At 41.3% G+C, this 21,618-nt stretch overlaps 1 protein-coding gene across 1 annotated transcript in view; it reads left to right on the top strand.

The window, feature by feature from the left end:
* Positions 1–1,105: 1,105 nt before the first annotated feature.
* PDE4B (phosphodiesterase 4B) overlaps positions 1,106–21,618 on the top strand; it is a gene marked incomplete at its 5' end in the record, with an annotated part of 162,638 nt that continues 142,125 nt past the window's right edge. Inside the window, 2 exons of the mRNA XM_083867568.1 lie at positions 1,106–1,147; positions 3,059–3,336. Coding sequence (XP_083723694.1) covers positions 1,106–1,147; positions 3,059–3,336 — 320 coding nt within the window. The remainder of the gene's footprint in view (positions 1,148–3,058; positions 3,337–21,618) is intronic.

Here is a 21,618-nt window from a genome sequence, read left to right as displayed (position 1 = left end):
ATGGGGTTTTATCCTCCCTGGCAGCTGCTTGGTGGGAACCCTTTAATTCACTCCCTGGCTGGATCCCTCTGGAATTGCTGGAGTGTTTTCCTACCAGTTTTCAAACACAAGGTCGTGGAACACGAGAATCTTCAGGTGGAAGTTTGGTGTGAAAAGAAAATTGATATTCCACGTGGGATATAGTCCAGGAAAATGGATCAGACCCACCTTCAGAACTGATTTTTCTTTACAATTTATTAATACAAGCAAAGTTTTGCTTTTGTTCAGCATTCCCTGATCCAAAACTCAACCAATCCTCTGGGATATGGAGCTTTTTTTGGCAAATTTGGGAGAATTTTAGAGAATTTGATGCTTTGGGTGCTGGAGAGGAACTCTCTGCATATAATAAAATTCGGGAAATATTCTTAAACTCTCATTCCTTTGGATTTTTTTCCCCAGAGAATGTGTGGATTGAGGTTGAGTGGAGAATTTGGAGGTGCTGCTGGTTAAAATTGATCCTAAAAATCTTTTTCTGATCTTGATGACCATCAATATTATTTATATAATAATCCTGATCAGCATATAAGTAATTAAAATATAATATAATATAATATAATATAATATAATATAATATAATATAATATGTACCAATATATTATATATTGCTCATATTAATAATAGTTTTTTTATTAATAATATATTCAATACAATAAATATTAGTAACATAATATATAACATTAATTCTACGTTAGAATATATAAACATAGAATTTATATATAACTATATATGTAATTATATATTTATATATAAATAATTATATAATTATATATAATAATTATATAATTATATACCTAATTATATAATCTATTATATATAATTATATCTAAATAATTCATACATATTCATACATCTACATGGAATTTTTATATATAAGCAATATATAATTATATATAATTTATATATTTATCTACATAATTCTATACAATACATTTAAATATAAATATATAGTTTATATGTCTTTATAAATTAAAATATATAACAATTTTTTTTTCTTCCAGGTTGCCCCTCTGAAGAAATTCCATTTACCAGAATTTTTTTTATCCTGGGCTGCACTTGAATCTCAATAATGAAGAAAAGCAGAAGTGTCATGACAGTGACTGCAGACGAGGTGAGTTCCTGCTGAAGGTTTATTTTTCCTCACTTTTCTTTCCTTTTCCTTTTTTTCACCTTGTAAAAACGACCTAAAAAAGTTGATTTTATCTTTGGTAAATATAAACTTTTTTGGCTTTGATTGCTGATGGAAAATCTTGGAGGATTTTTAAATAATGAGCAGAAAATAGGAGCAGCACATGAAAAAATGAACAACACAACCCCTGGGAAAGGTTTGGACGAGTTTTATCCATTTTTTTTTTTTTTTGCAGTGTAGTTGGGCAGGGAGGAGCAGGGAATGTTGCTGGGATTTATGGAATATTTGCTCTGGATCTCACTTTTTAAATGTATAAATATCTCAGTGTTTCAACAGCTCAACACCTGCTGTCACGATGCATTTTTTTATTTCAGTATTAACCTAATAATCCTCATAATTCCCTAATAATCCTCATAATTCCCTAATAATTAAACTCCAGCTCCCATTCCCTGGGGAATTGTCTCTGTTTGGAATAATGGCCTGAAGCTTTCATTGGCTGGTTTGTCTTAGGGCTCCCAAAAAAATGAGAAATCACTTGGAATGTGTAGGAAAGGAGTGGAAAATAAATTCTCCTGAGATAGTTCTGGCTGGAGAATTGTGTTTTACCCTCATGGAGGAAATAATTTGTCTGCAGAATTTAGTTCTGGACTTGTGGAGTTCTCTTCTCTTGGGATAATTCTGGCTGGAGAATCGAGTGTGGTTTATTGTTGTGGAGGAAATAATTTGTTTGCAGAATTTAATTCTGGAGTTGTGGAATTCTCCTGGGATAGTTTTGGCTGGAGAATCAAATGTGTTTTATCCTCATGGAGGAAATCCTTTGTTTGTAGATTTTTTTTTTTTTTTTTTTTTGTAGAATCCTTTGTTTGTAGAATTGAATTTTGGAGTTGTGGGATAATTCTGGCTGGAGAATCAAGTGTGTTTTACCCTCATGGGGGAAATAAAATTTTTTGCAGAATTTAGTTGTGGAGTTGTGGAGTTCTCTTCTCTTGGGATATTTCTGTCTGGAGAATTGTGTTTTATCCTTATGGAGGAAATAATTTGTTTGTAGAATTGAGTTCTGGAGTTGTGGGATGGTTGTGGCTGGAGAATCAAGTGTGGTTTACCATTATTTCATGGAGGAAATAATTTGTTTGCAGAATTTTGTTCTGGAGTTGTGGAATTCTCCTGGGATAGTTTTGGCTGGAGAATCAAACGTGTTTTATCCTCGTGGAGGAAATCCTTTGTTTGTAGATTTTTTTTGTAGAATCCTTTTTTGTAGAATTGAATTTTGGACTTGTGGGATAATTCTGGCTGGAGAATCGAGTGTGTTTTACCCTCATGGGGGAAATAATTTTTTTTTTTTGCAGAATTTAGTTCTGGAGTTATGGAATTCTCCTGGGATAGTTCTGGCTTTTACCTTCAAGGTGGAAATAATTTATTTGCAGAATTTAGTTGTGGAGTTGTGGAGTTCTCTTCTCTTGGGATATTTCTGTCTGGAGAATTGTGTTTTATCTTTTTGGAGGAAATCCTTTGTGGAATTGAGTTCTGGAGTTGTGGAATTCTGCTAGGATAGTTCTGGCTGGAGAATTGTGTTTTATCCTTATGGAGGAAATAATTTGTTTGCAGAACTTTGTTCTGGAGTTGTGGAGTTCTCCTGGGTTAGTTCTGGCTGGAGAATTGTGTTTTACCCTCATGGAGGAAATAATTTGTTTGTAGAACTTGGTTCTGGAGTTGTGGGATAGTTGTGGCTGGAGAACCAAGTGTGGTTTATCCTCATGGAGGAAATCCTTTGTAGAATTGAGTCCTGGAGTTGTGGGATATTTCTGGCTGGAGAACCGAGTGTGATTTATCTTCCTTATCAACAAATCCTTTGTTTGTGGCCCGTGGGGATTTGAGCGGCCTCTCTGTTTGCAGAACTCCCTGGATTACCTGGAATGCGGGCTCAGCAAATCCTACAGCACCTCCAGCCACGCCCTGGCCATTGACCTGTGGAGGGGCCGCCGCTGCTGCTCGGGGAACCTGCAGCTGCCCCCGCTGGCCCAGAGACAGACTGAGAGGGCCAGGACCCCCGACAGGGACAGCAGGACCCCCGACAGGGACAGCAGGACCCCCGACAGGGACATTGTCTGCAGACCCACCACGCTGCCCCTGCTGCCACCCCCCAGCATCGCCATCACCACCTACCACGACTGGTGAGTCTCCTGTAGTTTTCTGCTTTTACTAATTCATTCAGTCACTTTCTGGTTTCAAATTGGCTTTTTTCTCTTTCTATTTTTATTAAAAACACACATCTAATTATCACACACACACACATATATATATATATATATATATATATGTATATGTGTTTCCGATTAATCGACTTCTATCGGTTGTTGTATCAAGGATATAAGTTTGTAAAACAAGTAATTTTTATGTCTTTTTGAAATCTTGTTTTGTTTAAAAGGTAAAATTTAAGTATTTCCTCTCCTGAAAATTCTGATTTGCCTTTAATTCTGCTTTTAGTAATTAATTAATTCACTTGTTGGTTTTCTGGGTTTAAGTTGGCTTTTTTCCCTTCTTTTTTGTTATAAACACACATCTAATTATCATATGTATATATATCTGGTTAATCAACCTCTATCAGTTGTTGTATCATGGATATAAGATTATAAAACAAATTATTTTTATGGGGTTTTTTAAATTTTACTTTGTTAAAAACCTTTGTTAAAACCAGAGGATTTGTTTTCCTAACTTTGCACCCAGGTGAGTTCAGGATGGTGTAAAATCTCCCACAGGGGATTGAGGAAAAGGCTTTGACTCTCTTTGTGGGGAAAAAGGCTTGGAAAAACCCCATTGGGATCTAAAGTTAACCTTGAGATAAATCCCCAAGAAAAAAATCAGAATACAAGGTGATTGCTCTGAGGTGAATCCCAAACTTGGAACTGGGGTGAAGTGCCCAAACAAGGGAATTAATCCAGAGGGAGAGGAGAGTTTTCCTGTGCTGGATTTGGATTTTATGGCAAAATAAGGATGTGTGTCCTGCTTGTCATAGAAATATTGAGGTGACCTTAAATTCTGTGCTCTCAATTTTGGGTTTAGAGTCAGTTTGAGGCTCTGGTTTATGAATGTTCCACTCTCAGCTGCATTTGCTGGTTCATGTTCCCATCATTCTCCCAAACTGGAATCTGGGTTTCTGTTAAACTCAGCCCTTTCTGCATTTGTACAACTGCAGAGGATCCCATAAACTCGAGCTAAATTCCAAAGAAACCATCAGAGAGCTGATTGCAAGGGGATTGCTCGAGGTGAGATCCAGAATGGAAACTGGTGTCAAGTGCCAAAACAAGGGAATTAATCCAGAGGGAGAGAGAAAGACAAAGCTTTGGGTGTTCTGTGCTGGAACTGGATTTTGTGCCAAAATCAGGGTGGGTGTCCTGCTTTTCATGGGAATACTGAGATTGTATTAATTGCACCTTAAATTCTGTGCTCACACTTGAGTTTAGGGTTGGTTTTAGATTCTGAACTTTCCTCTCTTGGCTCCATTTGCTGCTTCATGTTCCCATCATTATTCCAAGCTGGAATCTGGGTTCCTGTTAATCTCAGCCCTCTCTGCATTTGTACAACTGCAGAGGATCCCATAAACTCGAGATAAATCCCAAAGAAACCATCAGAGAGCTGATTGCAAGGGGATTGCTCGAGGTGAGATCCAGAATTGGAACTGGTGTCAAGTGCCAAAACAAGGGAATTAATCCAGAGGGAGAGAGAAAGACAAAGCTTTGGGTGTTCTGTGCTGGAACTGGATTTTGTGGCAAAATCAGGGTGGGTGTCCTGCTTTTCATGGGAATACTGAGATTATATTAACTGCACCTTAAATTCTGTGCTCACGCTTGAGTTTAGGGTTGGTTTTAGATTCTGAACTTTCCTCTCTTGGCTCCGTTCGCTGCTTCGTGTTCCCATCATTATTCCAAGCTGGAATCTGGGTTTCTGTCCAGCTCAGCACTTCCCATTTGAACAGCTCTAGAGGACATCCCCAAATCCATTTGTTCAAGTCCTTTGGAAAGAGTTTTCCTGCTGAAAATAGGATTTCTAAACTGCCCTGGAATAGCTGAGACAGAGGAACTGCAGGAGCTTTTATCCAGGTGTTTCACTGCTGGGATAAATGCAACCAAATGAATTCCCTCAGTTTAATGGGTTGGGAATTTGGGTGATAAAAGGGTTGGTTCACCTTTGTGGGCACTGTGTGAACATTCCCTTTTGTGAGGGCAGGAATTTGCATTCCATAGGTTGGGCTTGGAAGGATGGACTCGCTCTGAGCTTGGAATGTGCCTCTGTCCATGGTTTGGGAGAAATAAAGGGAATTGCTGTGGGTTTATCCTGGATTTATCCCTTGGAACACAAGAGGGCATCGCTGCTCCTCTTTCCCAGCCCAGCGGGATCCGTGGATGGATTTTGGTGCCGCTCTCAGGAGCCCTGACAGCGCTGCTCGGGTTGTTGCTGTTTCTGTAGTGCCCTAAAATTCCCAGTTTTCCATTGGAACTGGGAGTTGCTGGTGTGACTGGGATGGAGCTCTGTCCCAGCTCCTCTTTCTGCATCCTCCTCACCTCCCTGAGCACTTACATCAGCTGATCCTACAAAAACTGGGCTTAAAATTCTCATTTTCTATTGCAGTCCTAAGCCTCACTCACTATCTACTTACATTGGCTGATCCTATAAAAACTGGGCTCAACGTTCCCATTTTTTATTTCATTTCTAATCCTCATTCCCTATCCAGTTACATTGGCTGATCCTACAAAAACTGGGCTCAACGTTCCCATTTTTTATTTCAGTTTTAGTCCTCACCTCCCTGACCACTTACATCAGCTGATCATGGAAAAACTGGGCTTAAAATTCCCATTTTTTATTGACCACTGACATTGGCTGATCCTGCAAAAACTGGGTTAAAATTCCATTTTCTGTTGCAGTCCTAATCCTTACCTCTCTATCCAGTTACATTGGCTGATCCTACAAAAACTGGGCTTAAAATTCCTATTTTTTTTAATTTCAGTCCTAATCCTCACTTCCCAGACCACTTATTTCATCTGATCCTACAAAAACTGGGCTTAAAATTCCCATATTTTATTTCAGTCCTAATCCTCACCTCCCTGACCACTTATATCATCTGATCCTACAAAAACTGGGCTTAAAATTCCCATATTTTATTTCAGTCCTAATCCTCACCTCCCTGACCACTTATATCATCTGATCCTACAAAAATTAGGCTTAAAATTCCCATTTTTAATTGAAATTTCAGGCATTGAGGGGTTCTGGACCAGGTTAGCATTGAGCTCTACCCCATTCCAGGCAGTTCTTCCCTATGGAATTCCTCCCACCCTCTCAGGAAACACAGCCATGGAATCATGGAATGTTAAGGTTGGAGAAAATCATGAAATCCAACAGCTGCAAGCTCAGTGCTTATTAGTGATCCAAACCCCAAATGAATTGATGATTTGAAGGCAAAAATAGAATATAAAACAGGGAAGATGTTTCTGGAGGCAGCCAAAACACCAAGGCAGGCAGATCCCAAAGCAGTAACACAAACCAGCTGTGGTGTAATTATATTTAGTGTGGAAAAGGAATAGAATATTCCCACAAAACAGCTTTTATGGGATATGGGATAGAGATCTCCAGGTGACAGTCTGAGCTGAGGAACCTTCCAAGCTTCTTTTCCACAATTTTTGTCCCAATTTCCATCCAAGTTGTTCAAATGTTTCCCCAATCCTGCTCCATATTTTTCCAACTCCAGCTTTGTGATAAGAAATCCAGGCAGGAGGGAAGAGTGAGGGTGTGAAGAATAAATTTGTAGCTACACTTGGAGCATCCAAAAGAGGTTTTTTTCCCCTTTTTTTTTCACTCCTTATCATCTCCTGGGTTAGATTTGGCATCTGGCCACTCATTTCCACCATTTCTCCACGTTCCCCTCAGGTGTGTGGGGAATATTTGGATATTTTGAAAGGTTTGCAGCAAAATTTGATGTTGAAACAAAAAAAAAAAGGGATTTATGGTGAATCCCAAATCGTGAGGAAGTCAAGGCTTTAAGAATCCCTTGAGGAGTTGATCTGCTTTAATAATAAATATTGGAATGTAATTGGAATGTTTTTTAGGGGTTAGAGAGGCTGGTAAATATTTCAGATATCTTAATAAGTACTTTATTAAAATACAGATTTCCTGCCTTATTTATGGCTTTTTTTCTTATGAAATAATTTTATTGGGGGAGCCTGAAGATGAGAATCTTTAAGGAAAACATGAAAGGATTGATCCTATTCCCACATCCACCTGAAAACCCTCCTGGAATTGGGATAAATCTACTCAATTTCTACTCCTGTAGTACCCACATTGTTCTCCAGATGGTGGTGACGGGCAGCAAATTAAAACCAGCCTTAAAAACAAAATCAAACCCAAATTGGGGATAATTTTGGGTTCCCCCAAACCTTCCTCGGGAATTCTGGCCTCACCCAGAGCCAGCTCGTCCTCCCTGGGAGGGAATTCCCTGTTGGGAATTAATTAAATGGGAATTAATTAGGGGGATTGATCAAATGGGAATTAATTGAGGGCTGGATAAATGGGGATTAATTGAGGGGTAGATAAGGGAAGTTGGGATGATAAAGGGGATGAGATTTGCACGGAAAATTAAGGATAACAAAGAAATTCAGAAGGAGATGATGTTTTGGAGAAAAATTATTATTATTATTATTATTAATAATAATAATAATATTTTTTTATTTTTTTAATTTTGTTTTTTCAATGCTGTTCCACACCTTGTGATAATACCCTGAGAAATTGGAGTTTTATTTCTTAGATAATTTCAAATTCCGGGAGGTAAGAACTGAAGGAATGTGCTGCAAGCTCAGAATAGGAAAAAAAAAAAAAAAAAAGAAAAATGAGCTGGCTTCCCGTGTGGTGTAAAAAAATAAAAAACCTGAAGGAAAAAACACTTAAAAACAGAGGTTTAACTTTCATACCGATAATTAGAATTATTTAAATCACAAAATGGACATCACCTAGTCCAACACATGGATAATTTCCATATAAATCATACTGATAATTAAAATTATTTAAATCACAGAATGGACATCACCTAGTCCAACACATGGATAATTTCCATATAAATCATACTGATAATTAAAATTATTTAAATCACAGAATGGACATCACCTAGTCCAACACATGGATAATTTCCATATAAATCCCATCAGGTTTTTGGGGTTTTTTGGGCTAATGAGGAGGATCAATTATTCTGATTGAACATCCTTCCTGCTCCTCATTTCCGGGGGGCATTTCCTTACCTTGGCAAAGGAGGTCAGTGATGTTCCTCACCACATCCCATCATCTGCAGGGAAATGAGCTTTTAATTATTCCTTGCTGCTTTCTGTGGAAATTTCATCCTGAATCTCAGAATTCCTGGGATTTTTTCCAAAAATCCCAACAATATCAGAGATGTCTTGGGGAAATCTTGGAATGGCCGTGGAGGATTTTCTGCTCTGGGATTTTGTTTTCAGTCTCTGGAAATATTTCCTGGTCTGTTTAGGGCTTTTTTCTGGGAATGAACTCGGGATTTGGGGGGATCTTTCCTCAAAAAAGTGGGAAAATCTGGGAATGTTGTTGGGAGATGAGAACCCCTTTTTTTATCTGCAGGTGGATCATAGAAATTAGAGCTTAAATCTATTTGAAATGCCCAGATTGGTGTGGGAAGAGGAAATTCCTTGGATTTGTTGGCCTCGTTGGTGCCATTTTAACACCTCACAGGGACCTGGGGAGGAAATGAGGATGGAGAATTTAGGGAAAATTCCATAAAATTTGGTGTTTCCTCATGTTTGAGGTGTTTCCACAGGGAATATCCCATCTCCTGGAGTGGTTGGGATGGGTTTATTCCCAATATTTTGGAGTGTTCCCACAGGGAATATCTCAAATTCCTGGTATGGTTGGGATTGGGTTATTTCCAATGGTGTGAGGTGTTCCCACAGGGAATATCCCATCTCCTGGTGGGATTGGGATGAGATTATTCCCAATATTTTGGAGTGTTCCCACAGGGAATGTCCCACATTCCTAGTGGGGTTGGGATGGAGTTATTCCCAAGTGTTCCCATAGGGAATATCCCACATTCCTGGCAGGGTTGGGATGAGGTTATTCCCAATATTTTGGAGTGTTCCCACAGGGAATGTCCCACATTCCTGGTGGGGTTGGGATGGGGTTATTCCGAAGAGTTCCCATAGGGAATATTTCATCTCCTGGCATGGTCAGGATGGGTTTATTCCCAGTATTTTGTGGTGTTCCCACAGGGAATATCCTTGGTTGGGATGGGTTTATTCCAAATATTTTGGAGTGTTCCCACAGGAAATGTCCCACATTCCTGGTGGGATTGGGACGAGATTATTCCCAATATTTTGTAGTGTTCTCACAGAGAATGTCCCACATTCCTGGCAGGATTGGGATGAGATTATTCCCAATATTTTGCAGTGTTCCCATAGGAGATATCCTTGTTTGGGATGAGGTTATTCCCAATAGTTCCCACAGGGAATATCCCATCTCCTGGCCTGCTTGGGATGGGGTTGATCCCAATATTTTGCAGTGTTCCCATAGGGAATATCCTTGGTTGGAATCAGTTTATTCCCAATATTTTGCAGTGTTCCCATAGGGAATACCCATGATTGGGATGGGGTTATTCCCATGTGGGATCCAGGCTCAGTCAGAGCCATAAACCCAGGCCATGGTGCTGTGAGACACTCGGGGGTTTGAGGGGTCACATCTCACATCCCACCCCAAATCCTGGAGATCCTCCATCAAAATAAACCCCAAAAATCCTTTATATCCAAAAAAAACCTGGGCAGGCCGAATATCCCAATGTCACAGCTGCTGTGTCATTCCAAATGCCAACCTATCCCAAAAAAATCTGGGAAAAAAAGGTAATTTTGCTCCATCTGACTTTAACTCCGCTGTTATTTCTCAGCTAAAAATACCCAGAGGAGTGTTTTGTCTGCCTATAGTTAGATTTTGGCTCCTGAAGCTCTTGCAGCTTCAAAAAAACTTTTATTTTTATGTTTTCTTGGAGGTCTAAATAAAAGAACTATGATTAATGTGAGGTGTAGTTACCCAGAAGGATTTTAAGATGGATTAATCATAGGTCAGGAATTGAAATTACGGTTATTTTTTGTCCACAACTTTTATTTCGTTGTTACCACCTAATCTTTTCATTCCCTTCCCTTTATTGAATTCATTGAATTTTTTTACTCGAAATACTCCCAAACAACATCCCCTTTCTGTGTGAATTGCAAGATGATCCCAATAATTTCATTAAGGATGAGCCTGTAAGTTCAGAACTGCACGGTTTTGCCTGGAGATAAAAAATGGTTGAAAACAGAAACACACACACACAGAAAAAAAAAAAAAAAAGGCTTTTAATGATTCAATTTTAATTATACACCTCAATGCTGAGTGCAAAAAGACAGCTTGAGGTGTGTGTGGAAAGGGGGAGAAATGAGTCACTGTTCATCAGCAGAAGACAACGAAGCCTCTGAAATATTTTCTTCAAACTTCACCCTCACTTAGAAGAGAAAAATAAATGAAAAGTATGGAAATAGAGTTGATGGAAAAGCTGAATCAGACAGGAGGTTGACAGGATTTTCTGACTAATGATAACTCATCTCCAAGGAAAGAGCAAAGCTGGTTTGTTTTCACCTGCAGGACCTGCTGGAGCTGGAGCTCAGCTGCTCCAGGACCTTCATCCCTGGAGGGTCCAAGGTTTGGGATTTGGAGTGAGCTGAGCCCTCAGGGCCCTCCCCACACAAACTCCTCATCATTCCAGCGTTGGATTGATTTTGGTCAGGGTTTGGTTGGTGTTGTTCAGGGTTTGGTTGGTTTTGTTCAAGGTTTGGTTGGTTTTGTTCAAGGTTTGGTTGGTTTTGTTCAGGGTTTGGTTGGTTTTGTTCAGGTTTTGGTTGGTTTTGTTCAAGGTTTGGTTGGTTTTGTTCAGGGTTTGGTTGGTTTTGTTCAGGTTTTGGTTGGTTTTGTTCAGGTTTTGGTTGGTTTTGTTCAGGGTTTGGTTGGTTTTGTTCAGGGCTTGGTTGGTTTTGTTCAAGGTTTGGTTGGTTTTGTTCAGGATTTGGTTGGTTTTGTTCAAGGTTTGGTTGGTTTTCTTGAGGGTTTGGTTGTTTTGTTCAGGGTTTGGTTGGTTTTGTTCAAGGTTTGGTTGGTTTTCTTGAGGGTTTGGTTGGTTTTGTTCAAGGTTTGGTTGGTTTTGTTCAAGGTTTTGGTTGGTTTTGTTCAGGTTTTGGTTGGTTTTGTTCAGGTTTTGGTTGGTTTTGTTCAGGTTTTGGTTGGTTTTGTTCAGGTTTTGGTTGGTTTTGTTCAAGGTTTGGTTGGTTTTGTTCAGGGTTTGGTTGGTTTTGTTCAGGTTTTGGTTGGTTTTGTTCAGGTTTTGGTTGGTTTTGTTCAGGGTTTGGTTGGTTTTGTTCAGGGTTTGGTTGGTTTTGTTCAGGTTTTGGTTGGTTTTGTTCAGGTTTTGGTTGGTTTTGTTCAAGGTTTGGTTGGTTTTGTTCAGGGTTTGGTTGTTTTGTTCAAGGTTTGGTTGGTTTTCTTCAAGATTTGGTTGTTTTGTTCAGTTTTTAGTTGATTTTGTGCAGTTTTTAGTTGGTTTTGTTCAAGATTTGGTTGTTTTGTTCATTTTTTCATTGGTTTTGTTCAGGACTTCGTTGGTTTTGTTCAGTTTTTAGTTGGTTTTGTTCAGAATTTGGTTGGTTTTCTTGAATTTCTGGTTCCTTTTCTTCGGTTTTTGGTTGATTTTCTTCAATTTCTGGTTCCTTTTGTTCAGTTTTTAGTTGGTTTTGTTCAGGTTTTGGTTGTTTTTGTTCAGCTTTTGATTGGTTTTGTTCAGGACTTGGTTGGTTTTGTTCAGGACTTGGTTGGTTTTGTTCAGGTTTGGTTGGTTTTGTTCAGTTTTTGATTGATTTTGTTCAGGATTTGGTTGATTTTCTTCAATTTCTGATTACTTTTGTTCGGTTTTTCGTTGATTTTCTTCAATTTTTGGTTCCTTTTGTTCAGTTTTTGGTTGGTTTTGTTCCAGATTTGGTTGGTTTTGTTGAGTTTTTAATTGTTCATTTTTTCATCGATTTTGTTCAGGATTTGGTTGATTTTCTTCCAATTTCTGGTTCCTTTTGTTCAGGATTTGGTTGGTTTTGTTCAGTTTTTGCTTGTTCAGTTTTTGGTTGATTTTGTTTCATTTTTGGTAGGTTTAGTTCAGTTTTTCATTGGTTTCATTCAGGATTTAGTTGGTTCATTCAGTTTTTACTTGGTTTTGTTCAGTTTTTGGTTATTTTACTTCAGGATTTGGTTGGTTTTGTGCAGTTTTTTGGACAGTTTAGTTCAGGTTTTGGTTACTTTCATTCAGTTTTTGGTTGGTCTAGTTCAGGATTTGGTTATTTCCATTCAGTTTTTAGCTCATTACTATTATTTAGGTTATTTCCATTTCAGGTTTAGCTTTGTTTTTGGTTCATAACCCCTGGGGAATGGTCAGTGGTGGACGTGCAGGTGGTGCTGGCTGAGGGTTGGCCTTGCTGATCCTAAAGTTTTTTTCCAACCTTAATGATTCTGTGATTCCCCAATTGTGTGATTCCCCAAGCAAAACTCACCAAATAAATCCCATTTTTAAACACTTTTGGCCAAGTTTCTCCCTCAATTTCCCAAACTCCTCATGGTCCACCTGGCCCTGGGGGTCTCCAATGCCTTTGGACCTTTCCTGAGTGTTTCCATCACCTACATCTGAAATATCTCCAGATTTACTTTGTGCAGCAATTCCCTGCTGGGATATTTTAAACAGAGGCCTGGACAACACTGGGAATGTCCCTGGAATAAACAGAGGATTGGGAATGCAGGATCATCCCGAGCTGCAGCCACAGAGCCTTTTTATCCATCACTGGAGATTTTTATCCCTGTAAAAAAATCCTGGAATGTTTGATTTACTTGGCCAGGCCACAGCCACCTCCTCGCTGACCCTGTTTTTATTGGCACTGGCACCGAGCTGCTCTCGAGGATTTTTTGGCTGTGGATTTATTCCTTTAATTAAACCATCGTGGGCAAAGCTTTCTGGGAATTCTGACCATAAATTCCCAAACAAATCCTGCTCTTTCCCAGCTCCAAAACATGAGGCAAAGCTGGAGTTGTTGAACAGGGAATGTTGTGAGATTTTCCCTGGAATTCCTTAGGGAAAAACAGCTTTAAAAAAATCCACCTCATAAACCTGATTTTGGTTAATCCAAGGGGAAGATGGTCTGAGACACAAAGAAATCAAAATAACTGGAGTGAAACTGGAATTACGTTCTGTAAATCAACTAAAAGTCTGGAAAAGAAGGAGGAAAATACAAAAGCTTTGGATTAATGGTGGGATTTTCTGTTCCTCAGCCATTGGGGGAACAATATCAGAGAAATTTATTGGCTCATGAAGATGATTTCAATCCTTTTGTGGCCAGGAAGAGGAGGATGCTCCAGGATTCCTTTTTTGGGGCTGTTTTCAATGGGAATCCATAGCAGGATGAAAAAATGGCCAAGCAAAGTGGGTGCCTGGATTAATTCATGGGATTATTTGGAAGTACCAAGAAGTGACAGAGAAATATTTGGGGTTTTTTTCTTTCATATTTGTCATTGTATTAAAAAATCATGGGATTGTTTAGGTTGGAAGAGGTCATCAAATCCATCCAAGTGTCACATCCACACAGGTTTTAAATCCCTCCAGGAATGGAGATTCCACCTCTGCCCTGGGCTGGAAACCTCTCTCCACAAAGGAGTTTTCCCTGCTCCATCTCTGTATTAACACAAATTTCTCACCAGGATATTCAAAATTTTCAGGTTTTTTTCCATCAACTTCTCCTTTCTCTGGAGTCACCCTGGAGGTCTCTGCCTGTGAGGAATAAATTGAATTATTTTGGTAATATATTACAAATTATTTGTAATCTATAGCTGTGAAATGAGGAAATAATCACAATTATTACAGATTGCTCTGACATATGGGATTACTCACTCTGGATGTATAGAAGGCATTTCAATGTTCTCTGGGAATAAACCAGGCACAATCCCAAGTTGCTAAGCAAATTCCCTTCTTACATCACACCCTGGTGGCTTATATAATTTGATAATAAAAAGTCGAAATGATATAAATTTATAATGAATTTATAAATATCAATTTATTCCCAGTTACCAGGAGAGAACAGCAGAAATACCTGTGAGAAAAAAAGGGCATCACAGCGTGGTATAAAATTGTATTTTTTTTTTTTTTTGTGTTTTGTGGGGGATTTAAGATGGGAAAAAACTGTTCCAAATCCAGTTTAGGACAAATGGGGAAGGGAAAGGCACCAGGTTTGCTGATGTTGCCAAATCCTTCATGCGTGTTGTGAATGCAAATAATTGTCCTGTGCCAGAGAACACCTTGGAAAGCTCAGCTCAGACAGAAACAGGACCTGCCTGACGTCAGGGATTAATTCAGGGTGAGCAGAGGAGCTTCCAAACACTCCACACTCACAGGGAATATTCCCTAAAGGTGCAAATTGGGGTTTTTTTGGGACTGATCTGGAAATTATTCTGGGATTTCTTGGCTTTGTTGAGATTCTGGGTGTTTTAATAGAGGAAAATTTCTGGTTTAGTTCAGTTTTTGGTTGGTTTAATTCAGTTTTTTAGTTGTTTTTGTTCAGTTTTTTTGTTTGGTTTAGTTCAGTTTTTTGATTGGTTTAGTTCAGTTTTTTGGTTGATTTTGTTCTTTTTTTTGATTGGTTTTGTTCAGTTTTTTTGTTTGGTTTAGTTCAGTTTTTGGTTGTTTTTGTTCAGTTTTTGACTGGTTTTGTTCAGTTTTTGGTTAGTTTAGTTCAGTTTTTTGATTGGTTTAGTTCAGTTTTTGGTTGGTTTTGTTCAGTTTTTGACTGGTTTTGTTCAGTTTTTGGTTAGTTTAGTTCAGTTTTTTGATTGGTTTAGTTCAGTTTTTGGTTGCTTTTGTTCATTTTTTTTGCTTGTTTTTGTTCAGTTTTTTGGTTGGTTTAGTTCAGTTTTTCATTGCTTTCCCAACCAAAAATTCCCTTCCCGAAAATTCCAGGGGTCCCTAAACCTGTGGGAATAAAGATCCACACAGGGTAATTTTAAACTATTAAATATAAAAATAAAACAACCTCATCTCCCAACAGGAATCTAAATAACAGTGGATTGTTATTAATTTATTTTTTTCGCCTCTCAAACGTGGGGAATTTGTCATGCAAACCTGTAATTAGGGATGGATTCCTGTTTCTCAGGCAGCAGGAAACATTCAGGGAAGGAGAAGGAAAATCCTTAAACATGTAATTTCCAGAATTTTCAGAAGCTCAGCCTGTGAGGCAGCAGATGCAAAGGCAGGTGTTTTTTTGGGTGTTTTATTTTTTTCCTTAAAAATTGACCAGCTGAACACCACGAAACCTTCTGCTTTTGGGCTGGAAAGATTTTCCTGCGATTTGTTCAACCTTCTGTTCAAAAGAGATGATTAAGGGAGGCGTGAAGATTTTTTTATGATATAAAATTCCAGACTAGTTTGTGTTGGATTTTAAGGATTTTCTCATCTCATGCCATGGGCAGGGACACCTCCCACTATCCCAGGCTGCTCCAAGCCCTGTCCAGCCTCACCTTGGACACTTCCAGGGATTCAGAGACATTCCCATTATCTCTGGGAAACATCAGCAGCATCTCTTCACACATTAAGGGATGTTCCCAATATCCCAAGGGATACTCCCAAATATTTCTTTGCTGTTCTTTTTTTATTCCTGTTAAACCCTGGAGTTTTGTCGTGTATTCTGGAAGGGGGAATTTTGCTTTCCTGCTCCAATTCCAATGGTGAATTCCTGTTTTTCAGGTGAAATCACCATTTTAACCCCAAAATATCTATGGGGTGTTTAAGTTGAGCCTAGAAGCAGATCTGCTGCTACTCTGGGGGAGTTAAAGTAAAACTGGGACCAGGTTGGAGTGGAATTAACTAAGACTCATCTGTCCCTGATGGAATTAGTGGCAGTCACCAATGGGATGGACACAGAGCATCTCTTGGATGTGATGGAAGGGAAATAAGGGGGAAAATTAGTTCTATTTTGTGTTGTTTCCTCTCGTGTCTTCTCCCTTTTTCTCCCCTCCTGTTGTGTCTCCAGAGCTGCTCCATCCCTGCAAAGGTTCCAGTTCTGTGCCACCAGCACATCCTTCCCTGCAGCTTTGGATTTCCTGGGAATCTTTTCCAGCTTTTCTGCTCCCAGCTCTCCTTTCCACATCCCCTCCACCTTCTCCTCTCCTTCCTCCCAGCCCCTGCTGCCACTCCCAGCCCTGCCTGTCATTCCTCATCCTGACATTTTAATCCATTTCCCCATTCAAGCCCCATTCCCTGCCATCTCCTTTTCCTGCCTGCTTCCCTCCTCTCATTTCCAGTTCCTTGATGTTTTCCTGCCATTTTTCTCTTTGATTCCTTTCCTTCATCTCTGCCTGTCTCCCATTCCCGGGGTTCTCTGATTTATTCCCGGTGCTGGCTCATCCTGGCAGCTGCAGCTGCTGCCTCAGGGGCTGAGCTGAGGATCACATCCCTGTCAGTCCTGTGACATTTCCACTGCAGATTTATTCCCTGCTCTGCTGCTGCCTCTGTAACCCAGTTATTTTCCAGTACAAATGACAATTCCCGTATTTTCCACTCTCTCATTCCCTCTTTTTTTTTCTCTCCAGTCACTGTGTTGGTTTACTCCAAGAAAAAGTTGTTGTTTTAATGCGTTTTTTCCTGCCTTTCCTTCAAAATCTTGTTTTCCCACCTTTTCCCAAAGCCAGACTTGCTTTTTTTCCTTTTGTTTCCTCCTGGGAATGTGCTGTGGCTGATTTCCCTGCCTCCTCTTCAGGCTCATCTCTCCCAGAGCTAATGGAGCTGGTTTGCTCCTGGCATTTCTCTCCTGGAAATCCATCATGGATCCTTTCCCAACCCATTTGGCAGAAATCCACCTTAAGTAGGGACAGTGCTGTGAAATTCCATCATGTCCTGGCCCAGTAATGGGTTGTTTTTTTCCCCCATCAAATGTGGTCTGATTTCAGTCTAAAAGGGATTTTAATCCTTCCCTTGTGCGTCCTCAGCTTTAATAAATGTTCTGGAATTGTCCATCTCTCCTGACATTCCCAATCCTGGGCTTGATTTAAGCCAAGGAAACTCTGCTGTGTGTGAGGGACTTTCCAAGTAATTCCAGAACTAACAAAGGAACAGCCCCTGTTGCTCCAGGAGCACATGGATATTCCATGGATTAAATGACAAATTACTGACCAGCAATTAAAACACACAGAGAGAATCTGTGCATTATGTTTTATAAAGAATAATCTTAATTTTCAGATCACTTTGGAAGTTTAATAAAGATTTTATTTTTTGCTGTGAAAGAGGAATTTCCATCAGCCAGGATTTCGGGAAAGGAGACTTTGTACTTGATTAAAAATACGTTTTCCCCTGGGTTTCCTTGCTTGGGAAAAGAAGCCCAAGCAGCACCAGCAAAGCACAACCCCTTGAAATAATTTCTCTAATTAATTTGCTGTGGGGTTGGTGGAATCTTTTTGGGATGCCCTTGGGATGGATGGATGGAGCAGTGGCTGCAGCAAGGGAGGGGAATTCCTGCCTGTTTTTATCTAAATGTGCTCAGAGGAAGAATTTTCCAATCCCTCTGCCCCTGGTTGAGAGTGCAGTGAAAAGTCAACTAAAAGCTTTTCCTTTGCTGCTGGAGCCTGCAGGACACTGCACAATTCCCTTTTCCCTGGTCTTTTATTCCATCCTGCCTGGGAGGACTTGGGAACAGGTAAATAATGGTGCTGCTAAAGAAAAAAACCAAAAACCCTTGTGTTCTTGTTGCTTAGCAATTGCTCTCAGCACACTCAGGATCAGCTTTTGATGAGGAGTTGCAAGGCTTGGAAATGTTGTTTCCCACCCTATCAGTTATTTTAATCAAATGTATTAAAACTCCCAGCACTTCCAGACTCTTCAGTGAGTTGGGAAGTGTGGATGGAATCTCACCCAAAGGCACTTAAAACTTCTGAAAGTTTCCTTAATTGTTTCCTTTTTCTTCCAAGTGGTCTCATTTTCCTGCCAGGCACTTTCCTTCAATCATCTTTTCCGCCTCCTCAACAATTCCTTCATTCTTCTGATCCCTTTTCCGATGGAATTGTTATCCTGGGCTGCAGACAATAATCTGTGCTGATGGACAGATCACTGCAGTCCTGGGGTGCTCCTGGAGTTTTCAGGGAACAGGGATTTTTACCTGGGAATAATTTTCATTTGTAAACCTGGCCCTGCATTCCCAAGGTCAATCCAGGCTTGGGATGAACAGATGGAAAACAGCCCTGGGAGGGTTGGGAGTGATGCTGGGTGAGGCTGGGCTGAGAGTGAGACCTCTCAGTGAGGCCCCACCTGCAGAGCTGCCCCAGCCCTGGAGCACAGGGAGGACCTGGAGCTGCTGGAGAGTCCAGAGGAATCCATGGAGCTGCTGCAGGGCTGGAGCCCCTCTGGAGCCAGGCTGGGAGAGCTGGGGGGGCTCCCCTGGAGAGGAGAAGCTCCAGGGAGAGCTCAGAGCCCCTGGCAGGGCCTGAAGGGGCTCCAGGAGAGCTGGAGAGGGACTGGGGACAAGGGATGGAGGGACAGGACACAGGGAATGGCTTCAAACTGAAAAAGTGGAGATTTAGATGGATATTGGGAAGGAATTCCTGGCTGGGAGGGTGTGGAAGTCCTGGAATAGAATTCCCAGCTTTGCTGTGGCTGCCCCTGGATCCCTGGCAGTGCCCAAGGCCAGGCTGGACAGGGCTTGGAGCAGCCTGGGACAGTGGAAGGTGTCCCTGCCATGGCAGGGGTGACACTGGATGGGATTTAAGTTCCCTTCCAACCCAAACCATTCCATGATTCCATGAACCCTCCAGAAGCTCCGATGCCCTGGGTGCTCTCTATTCCCTGCAAACACAGGGAATTCCTGCCAGGATTTTCAGATCCCAGCTTTCCTGCCAGCTTTCCAGCTCCAGTGTCTGGTTCTCACCTGCTCCAGTGTCTGGTTCTCACCTCCTCTTGGCTCATCCTGGAGTGAAGCACCGTCTCTGGCCAGAATTCCAAGCTGTAAATCCCTGGAGAATTGGGAGATGTTGGCTGCAGGGTCCTGTGTGTGTGAAACACCAGAATTGTGAGGGGTGGGAGCTGGAATTCCAGGAAAGCTGTGCTGGGATCTTTCCCAGGGAATTCTGTCAGGGAAATGTGGATCCACTGCCACCAGGAGCTGGAATGTGTTGGAAAAATCAGCTTTCAAAGTGCTCCAAACAACCTCAGCTTGGAGAAGCTCCTGCATTCCAACTCCCTGCATGGGTTGGTCTTTGTATTCCCTTTTTTCCTGCTTTCCCAAGGGAATGGAGCCTTTCTTCCTCCTCTCCCTCCTCACCAGCTCCATCCTCTGGGATTTCTCTGCCCATCCCACCACAGGGCCTTGTCCAGGCTCTGGGGCTGCCAGCTCATTACTGATTTATGGGTGGCCAAATGATGGGACACGCTGGAAAATGGTTTTATTGCTTTTAAAATGTGATTTCCCTCTGTTCTCCCTGCCCTCTGAAAAGCTTTAGGAAAAGGCATGGAAATTTCTCCAATAGCAGATGTGTCCTCACAAACCCCCTCCAATATCCCATTAGAGTTAGAAAGTTCATTTTTATTTATGCTTGGAATTCTATTTTTTATTTCTGTTGGGAATCCCAGATTTTATTTCTGTTTGGGTTTCCATTTTTTATTTCTGTTAGGAATTCCATTTTTTATTTCTATTGGATTTCCAGATTTTATTTCTGTTGAGAATTCCATTTTTTATTTCTATTGGGAATTCCATTTTTTATTTCCATATTTTATTTTTTATTCCAGCTCCAAAGCATTTGTGTGGATTTGATTCCACCTTCAGCTCCCAGGTTCCCATTTATCTCCCCCTGCCTGTTGGTGCAGTAACAAATCCCAGCCTATACCACATCAAAATTCCTAAACCATCCAATATTCCCGTTCTGCTGCTGCCTGAACCTCTCAGGATTAAATCCCTCTGCAGTCCCAGTGCCCTTAAGAGAGGCTTGGGCAGATATTTTGATTTATTTTGGTTTTTAATGACTGGGAATAGGGCTGAGGGCAGGTTGGGTGGGGTGTCTGGGCTCTCCTCTGGAGGGGAATTCTCTGGGATGAGGCTTTGCTGGAAGCTGAGGAAGGAACGCTGCTGTTCCTGTCAGATATTTTGGGATATTTGATGGAAAAGCCACTGGAATGGGCAGGGATTTGCTGTGTAATCGATGCCTGCACTGAACAACCAGAGCACTTTTCCTCTGCCTGACTCCTCCTCCTTTATAAACATTCATTGCATTTGCAGTTTTGGTCACCTAATTCTGACCATATTAAAAAATGCCCCTTTTTGAGGGATTTATTGTGCTCTTACACTCTTCTCCTTGTCTTTAACCTCCTCACCTGAACGTTGCTTTTTATCCTTGGAAAAGCAGAACTTCCTTTCATGGTGTTTATATCCAGAGATAAAATTCCTGGGTTTTTTTTTTTTTCTGTTTTTAGACAGATAGACTCTAAAAATCATTGGAATTAACTTGGGAGGGAGCTGCCAGCTCCCCCATGCCTTGATTTGGCAGAGTTTTTTTGGCTCTGCATCCCAGGCCATCCCAGGTGGAGCCTTTCCATGGAGCGGGAATTCCTGCAGCCTTTGTTCCTGCCGAATGGAATCCCTGGCCTTTGTTTTCTGTTCCCTTTCCGCTCTTCGGAGATATCTCCTGGATATCTCCGCTCTCAGAGCCGGGTGGCAATATCGGGATATCGGACAGATCCTTAAAAATTCCGTGGGAACGCCGGGAGGGGCAGCACAGAATCCTCTTGTCAAAATAACCCCGAGCCAATGAGCGCGCCTTGGGTGGAGCCACCGCCGTGCGGGCACAACTAATTCTCAATGAAAGCCTCGCCTGAAACAGCCCCGAGCCGAGATTCCCATCCCTAAAAAAACCCAAACCCTCCGCTTTTCCCACTCGGGGAGGGCGGGATGCTGGAACAGAGCGCGCTGAATTCTTCATGAGCCACCACAACAACAACAACAACAACAACCACCACCACCAACACGGGCAGCCGCATCTTCAGCATCTCCCCCAGGAATAAAAGAGCGTTTGGAGCCGGGGCTTTGTTCGGGAGATGCTCTGAGCCCTGAGCCACCAGCAGCGATGACAAGCAGGGAACCATCCCGGGAAAGCTCCACTGCCGAGGCCGAGGTTTACATCAGGACTTTCAAGGAGCAGATGCACCTGGAGCTGGAGCTGCCCAAGCTCTCCGGGAACAGACCCACGTCGCCAAAGATTTCTCCTCGCAGCTCGCCCAGGAACTCTCCCTGCTTCTTCAGAAAGTTGCTGGTGAATAAAAGCATCCGCCAGCGCCGGCGCTTCACCGTGGCGCACACATGGTAAGCCCCTTG

The sequence above is a fragment of the Zosterops lateralis genome (assembly GCF_965231275.1).
Source record: "Zosterops lateralis genome assembly, chromosome: 9".
Taxonomy (NCBI): Eukaryota; Metazoa; Chordata; class Aves; order Passeriformes; family Zosteropidae; genus Zosterops; species Zosterops lateralis.
This window is presented reverse-complemented; position numbering and strand designations above follow the sequence as displayed.